Source organism: Lolium perenne, chromosome 3 (genome assembly GCF_019359855.2).
Source record: "Lolium perenne isolate Kyuss_39 chromosome 3, Kyuss_2.0, whole genome shotgun sequence".
Taxonomy (NCBI): domain Eukaryota; kingdom Viridiplantae; phylum Streptophyta; class Magnoliopsida; order Poales; family Poaceae; genus Lolium; species Lolium perenne.
This window is the reverse complement of record NC_067246.2, coordinates 211587532-211598626: the sequence shown is the minus strand read 5'-3', so window position 1 is coordinate 211598626 and position 11095 is coordinate 211587532. Positions and strand designations below refer to the sequence as shown.

The 11095-nt window shown below is 47.5% G+C and overlaps 1 protein-coding gene across 1 annotated transcript; it reads left to right on the top strand.

The window, feature by feature from the left end:
* The first annotated feature begins 215 nt into the window (after positions 1 to 215).
* Positions 216 to 971, top strand: LOC127343252 (monothiol glutaredoxin-S5). Its single transcript, XM_051369378.2, has one exon. It carries the CDS (start codon positions 345 to 347, stop codon positions 771 to 773), a length of 429 nt encoding a protein of 142 aa, XP_051225338.1. The 5' UTR covers positions 216 to 344; the 3' UTR covers positions 774 to 971.
* The last annotated feature ends 10124 nt before the right edge of the window (positions 972 to 11095 follow it).

The window sequence follows — 11095 nt, the reverse complement described above, 5'->3', positions numbered from 1 at the left end:
CCGTCCGCGTCGCAGCAGCCGCTGTCGTCACGGACGCTTCGCTCCCGACAGCGGGCTGACACCCCGCCGCGTCACTCCTCCGGCAGCTCGTGTGCAGCAGTAGTCCTCGCGGAAAGCTCCTCCTCGTCGCGCGGGCCCCACGTACTACGTGCCACCGTCCTGCTGACTTCACCCCGCCCACCTCACCTCCCTGTATATATCTGCCCCCTTCGCCTCCCCAATACATCACACCACCGCCGGCCCAGCCATCACGCACGCACCCACGCCGCGCTAGCTAGTTCGATCGAGAGGGGCAGAACAGCATCGGGGGAGGAGACCGAACGCGCCACGTAGCGGCGACCGAAATGTATCAGGCGATCCCCTACAGCGGCGGCGGCGGCGTCCGGCCGTGGCTCCGGCCGGCGGAGACGACGACGGCGGCCGTCGCCACCGTCAAGGCGGAGATGGCGGAGGCGGCTCCTGCTTCCCGGGAGGAGCAGCAGGAGGTGGAGCGGGCGGTGTCGGAGAGCCCGGTGGTGGTGGTGGGGCGGCGCGCCTGCTGCCTGAGCCACGTGGTGAAGCAGCTGCTGCAGGGTCTCGGGGTGAACCCCGCCGTGCACGAGGTCGCCGACGAGGCTGCGCTCGCCGGGCTCGTCGCCCCCGCAGAGGCCGCGGCGCTACCGGCGGTGTTCGTGGGCGGGAAGCTCCTGGGCGGCCTGGACCGGCTCATGGCCGTGCACATCTCCGGCGAGCTCGTGCCCATCCTCAAGAAGGCCGGCGCCCTCTGGCTCTGAACTCTGACCCGATCGGATCCTTCCAACTTTTTCTTTTCTCGATTCCGGCAGGCGGTGCGACGTTTGACACTGTCCATTGGATCAAAATACCTACGCCGCGGCCGGTTTGCTCTACTAGCAGTAGGTTTTTTGTTTTCCTTAATTAATGGTGTGCTGCAAGCCTGCAAATGAATGAATGAAGAAGCAACATCAGAGACAGCTAGCTAGGGTTACTAAACATTCCAGCTGCAGTAATTGATTTGCTAATAAACGTTCTGCTTCCTGGTCCCGTCGTCGATCGTGCGCGTGAGAGCAAGGCTAATAATATAGCCGGCTCTTGGCTACATACTCATGCCATGTCACCTAAAGTTAACATGTAGTAATTATTATTGTACTAAGCTGGCTACTAGATTGACTCTATTGAATATTTAATGTCTACATATGCAGGCCATTAGTACTAGCATGCAAGACACACGAGAGGGAAGGCGCCGGCTTTAGAGCTCATGGGTGACTGCATGCTGGCTACATAGTATGGATTGTTGTGTTATAGCCGGGCTACAGCAGAAGCGCCCGCTCTCCTCTCTTTCCTCTTTTCTCTCTTTTCCACCTAATATTTTGCTAATATAATATACCTTATAGCCTGCTGAGTCAGATCTATTGTACATGCTCTGATGAGCCACCATGTGAATACAGAAGACGAGCGAGCGAGGGGCATTGCCGTCTGTACAGTTGTCGTTTCCATCTCTGAATATGAGAAGGAGATGTGCTCCTTCCGGAAGGAAACCTTCACACAATAATTTAATTCCCGGCTCTGTCTTCCGACTCAAGCCCTTGCTGGTTGTTGAGAACATTTGGGGTCTGGCGTCCAGAGATGGGCATGGCAAACGACGTCAACACTAGAAGAAGATTTGTTGAGAACGTACTGCAGGAGACGTGACGCGGTAAATAACCTGGAAAATTAACTAACCGGGACGTACGTGACGCAGTTCTCCTTTGCCTCGTCACCATCTACTACTACTACAGCTCATGAAACTCCACCCGCGCGTGTACGTACGTGTGGCATGCGGACAAGCAGGCAGGTGCGTAAGCAGTGATGTGACGATGGCGCATGCAGAGCTGGAAGAAAAACGACCGCGAGATTTCGGTCCAGCGATGCGAACAAACTAACCGCTCGTGCTCACAGAAGAGGAGGAGTCCGACTTGTTCTCCCGTGAAGATTTCTGCACGTACGGCTCGCTCGCGTGACTCGGACGTCGGACGGGAGAGGGGTAGATTCCACGCCCACTTGAACTCCGATAGCCGCCGGTCAGGTACTGTACTCAGGTGAGGTGACGGGGATCTGCAGAAAAATCTATCCCCCACCATATGCATGGTGTTTCAAACTGGAGCACTGCTCGATTCTTCTTCCTCGATCGGCTCGGACGATCGATCGTGGGGTGGGGGGAAGGTTTGTCTTGTCAGTTCAGAGCCTTCCGTGACACGTACGCACGCAGCGTGGCCGGGGATGGGTGACCAAACTCTAACGTGGACGGAGATCGCAGTGTTGCAGTCCGCGATACTCAGTTCTCCGGCGACGACGAGATGCATAAAATCTGGGGAGAGATCGAGAGAGAACAGAAGGGAGATTAGTTGGTCCGCGCGCGGCACCCCACCAACGTACGACGACGCGCATGCCCAACGGATGCACGTACGGACGCTTCTACGCCCACCACGCCACGTACACCATGCATGTGGTGCGTCTTCTTGGAACAAGAAGGAATAGCGTACCTACACCATGTGCGGCCCATCAATCGCGCCTGCGTGCTGCCGGCTGCAACCGCCGCATGCACTGTGCCCCGACATAATACAGATTCCTTGTGTATCATAATTCGATCTCTACGGACATCCCCGCGGACCAAGCGTATTCTGGACCCTAAAAATGGTCCCCTCGTCTGCGGGTCACGGATTTAGAAATGATATTTGAACCACTGTTGTCCGTTTGCGTTTGTGCTACCTCTAGCGGTCTGATGTATATTTTTTTATTATTTTTTAGATGAGATAGAGATACATAGATTACAAAAAATCATACAATGTGTAATAGCACAACGAAGTCTACTGGCTTCATCGTTGGTGAGGTCGATGACATCTCATCTCCCGTGGCCTGTGCGGCCCCGGTGGCAGCAGATGGAATACCAGCGGTGTAGGAGGATGAGGAGGAAGGTTAGCCATCGTCGATGGATCTGGGCACGGAGCCACGACACAGGAGCAGCAGCTGACGGGCCGCGCACCTCGTGCTCCGGACTGACCGTAGTGTCTCCGGTGTCCGGTTTCCCCTACGCCAGCTCCGACTCGCGAAACTGGAAGCCGAGGCCATTCCACTCGGTGAGCTGGTCGAGCTCGCTTTGGTCAATGGCGAGTTGGTCGATGTTTGGACAAGCCTACACGATTGGTAAAGACTCGCCGGCCTCCGGAAATGTGTCTCTTGATAGTTAGGATAAAATTGATGTGTATCCTGATGAGTGCGGGGTCCGGATGTGCATAACTAAAATGAAACCGAAAATTGAAACCAAAAAAACCCGAATCGTAACCAAATTATGGTTTTTCAGTTATAGGTTAGATTACAGACTTACAGTTAGCAAAATAGCTAACCATACTCCATGCAATTAATACGGTTTAAAACCTAAATAATTCAGTTAAACCGAATGAAATCGAGGGTCCTAGGCAGACAATAATTTTTCTATGCCGGTCTAGGGCAACTTAGCACAACTAGATAGTACCTTCGATCCATAACCTAAACCATTTTAGCAATCTATATTATGACACTGAGCGATTAGTGGTTACGTAGCTACGCCTGAAGATTTTTTGTCAAAAAGGACCACCCTCCCCAATTCATTGATAAAAAGGACCACCTGTGAATAGAATTGACAAAAAGGACCACCTCCGGTGTGGTGGCAGAGCCCCCAGGCGACACATGGAGGATGCCGCCGGCCGGTGTGGCGGTAGGGACCCGCCGTCCCTGTAGGTGGCGGCACGTTAGCCCGTAGCCCCGCCGTCAAGCCGTCGTCGACCGCTGCGGGCCATGCCGCCGCTGCACGGGGCTACATGCCTGCGTGGCACATGCCACCACACGTGGTGGAGGCAGGCCTCGAGCGGGAATCCGGCCGGCCGACCAAGCCTGGTGCACTGATTTCGAAGACCTGGTGCACTGATTTAGAAGCGACGACGAGACGTGAAGATGTCGGAGATTCCCGCTCAATACAGAAAATTAACCACCGAAAGCGGCCTATTTACGTAGGAATTCTGTGCTGATACAGCAATTAGAGCACCCACAACCTATATCAATAATTCTGCACAATTTTTTTTGGTACTGCTCACACTAATTGAAGACTATATAAGTCGTCTTTCCCGCATAGAAATCGAAACAGCGGGATCAAGTTTGCCTTCTCCGCATCTCTGTTTCGTGCATAGAATATTGGAGTGAGTATGAGTGTGCCTTGCTCGGACCAGGATTTTAGGCCGGTGAAGGGGAAGAATGCAAGCTTGCCACCGGGGGTGAGAGCAGAAAGGTGTTGGTGCGGCCGCCTTGCGAAGGTGAAGGAGGTGGTTGATTTTTCTGATAAGTTCGGCATGAAATATTTCATGTGCGCGAGCTATGATCATGATCCACCCAGACAAACAAGTTCATCGTCCTCGAGGCATGCGCTATGTTCTAACAACATGATTAAAAAAAATATTTGTATGTCATTAGTTTTCGTTTATTAACCGTATTATTTGTGTTGTAGTCTCCCTTTGCCCCTTTGCATGTGGTTTCATTGGATAGACCAGGAGCAGCCGGATTGGGCACGCCGTGAGGTGGAGGAAAAACAACGGGCGTGCATGGGCAATGTTCCATGAGGAAGAGCGTAGGAAAAAGGCTATTGCTAATGCTAAAGTAGAGAGAGACAGATACACAAATTATAGCGCAGAGCAAGCTCGAAATTGTGAGGTGAATCGGAAGAGGATGGATGATGAGGCTGCACGTAGGTATGCAGAGGAAGAGGTGCGCAGAGAGGCCCGTGAAGCGGAAAGGAAGAGATTAAGGGAAAGAGCTGCCGAGGCGCAAGCGGCAGAAGAACGCGGCGACAAGTCCGGAAAATGGGCACGCTGGATGCATGGAAAGTAGAGTGATCTGTAGTAGTAACTACATATGTTAATTTCTGTTTTACTTTGTCGTTGTATCTTAAATTTCCCGCGTTGTATTTTTTGCATGTTGGTATCTTATTTTTAAGTACTTGTTGAATAATTATGCGAAATTATAGAAATATGTCTCATACATAGGTCATACATAGATAGAAATAATAGTAATATGCCACAATTGTCAACATATCACGCTTGTCGACGACAACGTGGTGGTCTCTGCTTAGCACCAGAAGGCGACCAGGGATGTGGTATACGATGTTGGCGCAAACCTCGGCCGTACTGATTTTCCTCATCCTCTGTACGTGTCTTATCTGCTGGTGATGGAGTTTGAAATACGTATTGAGATTCCTGAATTGAGGGAATCAAACTAGCATCTGTGCTGAAAAATAGCACCTCCAAAGAATTCTTCAACTATCCCGGTAACATCATTGCGAGTTTGTTGGGAACTGCTACCGTAGTATTGTGGTTCCATCTGCGTCATATCAGGCCATGTCGGGACTGAAGATTCCTGCGTATCGAACGGCTCCGTCAGAAACATGCACGCAATAATCATGTATGTAATTAACATGCATTAACCTGAGTTGGGAATTGCGAATGCATGTGGTCACGACCCCGTAGTGGAGGCATATTGTGGCCTAAACCAGCTCCCATGTTGGACCACGTAGGGTCAACAGATTCCTGCGCCACTCTCCATGATATGTGATACATATTTTGCAGTGACATTGTGGTGTTCATCAAGAGCCCCCAATTGCTCGCAGCTATGGGGTTCTATTTTTGAGATATGTCATGGCTGACATACCCCAGGACTCACCCGAGCGATAACTCTCCCCCTGCAACCCTCATTCAATTTGACGCATATGACTTTCAGCTGCCTTCGATCAGACTGCTTCACTCTGTGTTGCCGAGATATGGCCAACGCATACCTCTTGATTGCTTGGTCAGTTGAGTCCTTGTCTGGGAAAGTTTGCCCAACCTGCAGACTCGCCTCCCCTAGTCCTGGAATAGAGCGGAATTCATTGCTGATGGTCATTGTTTTTAAGAAGTCAGGGTCCATTGGTGCCGCAAACGCCCTCCGGGAAGGACCGACGCCTTCTTCGTGCGAGGAGGATTCAGACGAAGAAGAACGAGCGTCATCGTCCAATGCCTCCGGCAATCCCTCCACATGCTCGCTAATGTCAATGAACGCGGACCAGTATCCTGGCTCGGAAGAAAACTGGGCGACCATCTGCTCCGATGGGCCGGTGCTATGGCCTGCAGTCAGTGCCTCATGCTCTGATTGGCCTATCATGCCTGCTGCAGTCAGGGTCAAATGCTCCGGTTGAACGGTGCTCGGTCCTGTGATGATGGCTGTCAACACCCGGATTTTTAAGTCCGAATGCCTATTATGTCATACATCGCAATCCCAGGAATATTGTTGTTGCGAGGCATAATAGTTAAGTATCACGGTCATCATTCATTACAAACCATATTGTCTTACAATTGGAATCACATCATCCATATTACACGAATACTTGATCTATTGATCAACGAACAAACACAAGTTCATAGCGGAAACGTAAGATACAAGGACTCTCTAGTCCACAGGCCAACGCTTGACGTCGGAAGACTCCTAGTTGTCTTAGGCGTCCTGCTGGTCATATCCTTGTTCATCTTCATACTCTGGCCATTTGAATAGCCAGGGACAAAGCCGTGAGTACTTAAAGTACACGCAAACTAATACTAATGTAAGTGCTAGACATTTCTAGTGGGGTTTGCTAAGCTCTAGTTTATTTGCATAAAGCCAATTTTAGTTCACAAGTATTTGAGAAAAGCTTATTCAAGTGCTAACTAACTCCAGTGGGAACAATATTGTCATTCCCGCCATTCAAGTGGTGATTTCAATTCAATTCACCACTTTAGAATTCATTTCACCATCATTTTCAAGAATTTGATATCGGAAACTGTATGGCCTTTCCAACCGTCCGTAACCGTGGACGCGGCTATTCGAATAGATTAACACTCTGCAGAGGTTGCACACTTGTGCCACAACATTTGATTTCATCCGTCGGGATTACCCCGAATCATCGTAACACAGTACGCGGATCATCAACCATAACCTTTCACTTACAAATCCTAGTATGAGCACCTCTCCCCATGAGCTTGGCCTCCCAGTGAAGACCAACTGTCAACCTGAGAACTGCACAGGGCTTGGCCGTACAATTCACCTCAACTCACATCATTTCTCAACAACGGAGGCAGCATCAAGCATAACCCCTATGATGTGTGTTCAGAGGGAACCCATACTAAGATGCATAAACTTCCAGTTAAGCCCTACCCATAATCAGGTATTGTGGGGTTACTCAATATTGGAAAGGTATCGCATTCAAACCAATATCATTTTTATCAAAAATCACCATCTTCTCTTGATCATATTCACCTTCAAAAATCATTCAATGGAATGCTTCATCATTCCAAGGTTTCAAATTCCTTTCAAGTCACATTGTGCCCATCTAGAGTAGTCAAGTTTTATTTCATTAGCACTAGCTCTAAATCATGAGGGGTTGATGACCCACAAGTATAGGGGATCGCGATAGTCTTCGAGGGTAGTATAACCCAAATTTATTGATTCGACACAAGGGGAGGTAAAGAATACTTATAAGCCTTAACAACTGAGTTGTCAATTCAGCTGCACCTGGAAAAGCACTAGCAACAGGGGTGATGTGAAAGTAGCAGTAATATGAGAGCAGTAGTAACAGTAACACAGCAGCAGTAATAGCAATATGAGAGCGATGGCACAAGAAGATAGTTGATACTACTTCCAATGACATGTAGAACAAGTATATTATGATGAGAGATGGACCGGGGTTCCCAGCGATCTACACTAGTGGTAACTCTCCAATAAGTGACAAGTGTTGGGTGAACAAATTACAGTTGGGCAATTGATAGGAATCAAAGCATTAAGATAGAACATCAGGCTTATTAATTATGTAGGCATGTTTTCCGTATATAGTCGTACGTGCTCGCAATGAGAAACTTGCACAACATCTTTTGTCCTACCAGCCGGTGGCAGCCGGGCCTCAAGGGAAACTACTGGATATTAAGGTACTCCTTTTAATAGAGCACCGGAGCAAAGCATTAACACACCGTGAAAACATGTGATCCTCACATCACTACCATCCCCTCCGGTTGTCCCGATTTCTGTCACTTCGGGGCCATTGGTTCCGGACAGTGACATGTGCATACAACTTGTAGATACAATCTAAGCAACAATATAGAGCTTAAATCTAAGATCATGCCACTCGGGCCCTAGTGACAAGCATTAAGAATAACAAGATTGCAGCGACAATAACTTCACAAACTTTATAGATAGACTAATCATAATGTATCATCCATCGGATCCCAACAAACACAACACCGATTACATCAGATGAATCTCAATCATGTAAGGCAGCTCATGAGACCATTGTATTGAAGTACATGGGGGAGAGTATACCGACATAGCTACCGCTAGAACCCGTAGTCCATGGGGGAACTACTCACGGAGCATGGCGGAGGCGGTGGCGTTGATGGAGATGGCTTCCGGGGGCACTTCCCCGTTCCGGCAGGGTGCCGGAACAGAGTTCTGTCCCCCGAATTGGAGTTTCGCGATGGCGGCGGCGCCCCTGGAGTCTTTCTGGAGTTTCGTCAATTGGTACTGCGTTTTTAGGTCGAAAGGGCTTTTATAGCCGAAGAGGCGGCGCAGGGGGGCACCTGGGGGCGCCACACCATAGGGTGGCGCGGGCCCAGGCCAGGCCGCGCCGCCTTATGGTCTGGTGGCCCTCTGGCCCCTCTCCGACTCCTCTTCGGTGTTCTGGATGCTTCCGGGAAAAATAGGAGGTTTGGCGTTGATTTCGTCCAATTCCGAGAATATTGCCCGAACAGCCTTTCTGGAACCAAAAACAGCAGAAAACAGGAACTGGCACGGTGGCATCTTGTTAATAGGTTAGTTCCGGAAAACGCATGAAATCATCATAAAGTGCAAGCAAAACATGTAAGTATTGTCATAAAACAAGCATGGAACAACAGAAATTATGGATACGTCGGGGACGTATCAGCATCCCCAAGCTTAGTTCCTGCTCGTCCCGAGCAGGTAAACGATAAAAAGAATAATTTCTGTAGTCACATGCTACTTACATAACCTTGATCATACTATTACAAAGCATATGAAATGAATGAAGTGACTCAAGGCAATGATCTATAGTTGCTAACAAGTAGATATCATATAGCAAAACTTTTCATGGAGAGTACTTTCAAGACAAGCATCAAAAGATTGCACAAGAGTTAACTCATAAAGCAATAGATTCAAAGTAAAGGCATCGAAGCAACACAAAGGAGGATATAAGTTTCAGCGGTTGCTTTCAACTTTCAACATGCATATCTCATGGATATTGTCAACATAAAGTAATATGATGAATGCAAATATGCAAGTATGTAAGAATCAATGCACAGTTGACACAAGTGTTTGCTTCTAAGATGGAAGGAAATGGGTAAACTGACTCAACATAAAGTAAAAGAATGGTCCTTCAAAGAGGAAAGCATCGATTGCTATATTTGTGCTAGAGCTTTGGTTTTGAAAACATATAGAGAGCATAAAAGTAAAATTTTGAGAGGTGTTTGTTGTTGTCAACGAATGGTAATGGGTACACTAACTACCTCGCCAACCGGACTTTCAAGAGCGGCTCCCATGAATTATTGCATATTTATTTTTGGGTGGCACTCCTTCCAACCTTTCTTTCACAAACCATGGCTAACCGAATCCTCGGGTGCCTGCCAACAATCTCATACCATGAAGGAGTGCCTTTTTATTTTAGTTTTATTATGATGATGACACTCCCCCCAACCTTTGCTTACACAAGCCATGGCTAACCGAATCCTTCGGGTGCCGTCCAACAATCACAAACCATGGAGGAGTGTCTAATTTTGTTAATTAATTCGGGACTGGGAATCCCATTGCCAGCTCTTTTTGCAAAATTATTGGATAAGCGGATGTGCCACTAGTCCATATGAGAGTCCGTCAAAAGTAAATGACAAGGTTGAAAGCTAAACACCACATACTTCCTCATGAGCTATAAAATATTGACACAAATCAGAGGTGATAAATTTTGAATTGTTTAAAGGTAGCACTCAAGCAATTTACTTTGGAATGGCAGGAAATACCACATAGTAGGTAGGTATGGTGGACACAATTGGCATAGTGGTTGGCTCAAGGATTTTGGATGCATGAGAAGTATTCCCTCTCGATACAAGGCTTAGGCTAGCAAGGTTGTTTGAAGCAAACACAAGTATGAACCGGTACAGCAAAACTTACATAAGAACATATCGCAAGCATTATAATACTCTACACTGTCTTCCTTGTTGCTCAAACACTTTTACCAGAAAATATCTAGACCTTAAGAGAGATCAATTATGCAAACCAATTTTAACAAGCTTTACGGTAGTTCTCCACTAATAGGTTTAAACTACATGCAAAAACTTATGATCTACTTGAGAGCTCAAAACAATTGCCAAGTATCAAATTATCCAAGACATATGAGGCATTTCCTTTTCCCAACCAAATAAAGATAAATATTGTAGCTTCCAACTTTTATTCATTGAACATTAAAAGTAAAACGACGAACAAGTGTTCATATGAAAAAGCGGAGCGTGTATCTCTCCCAATCAAGGATTGCTAGGATCCATCTTATTCAAACAAAAACAAAACGAAAATAAACACACAGACGCTCCAAGTAAAGCACATATGATGTGACTGAATAAAAATATAGTTTCAGGGGAGGAACCTGATAAGTTGATGAAGAAGGGGATGCCTTGGGCATCCCCAAGCTTAGACGCTTGAGTCTTCTTGAAATATGCAGGAATGAACCACGGGGGCATCCCCAAGCTTAGACTTTTCACTCTTCTTGATCATATATCATCCTCCTCTCTTGACCCTTGAAAACTTCCTTCACAACAAACTTCTCATAAACTTCATTAGAGGGGTTAGTACTCAAAAAATTTGAATCCACTTTGGTCCTGTAGTGGCACATTGCAAGAACTCAATAAAACATTAGCTACAGCTCTCTACGTCTAGAAAAGCTCGCTTAAAGTCCGCAAGAGACAATGCAAAAAAAAACAGAGACAGAATCTGCCAAAACAGAACAGCCAGTAAAGACGAATTTTAATAAAATACT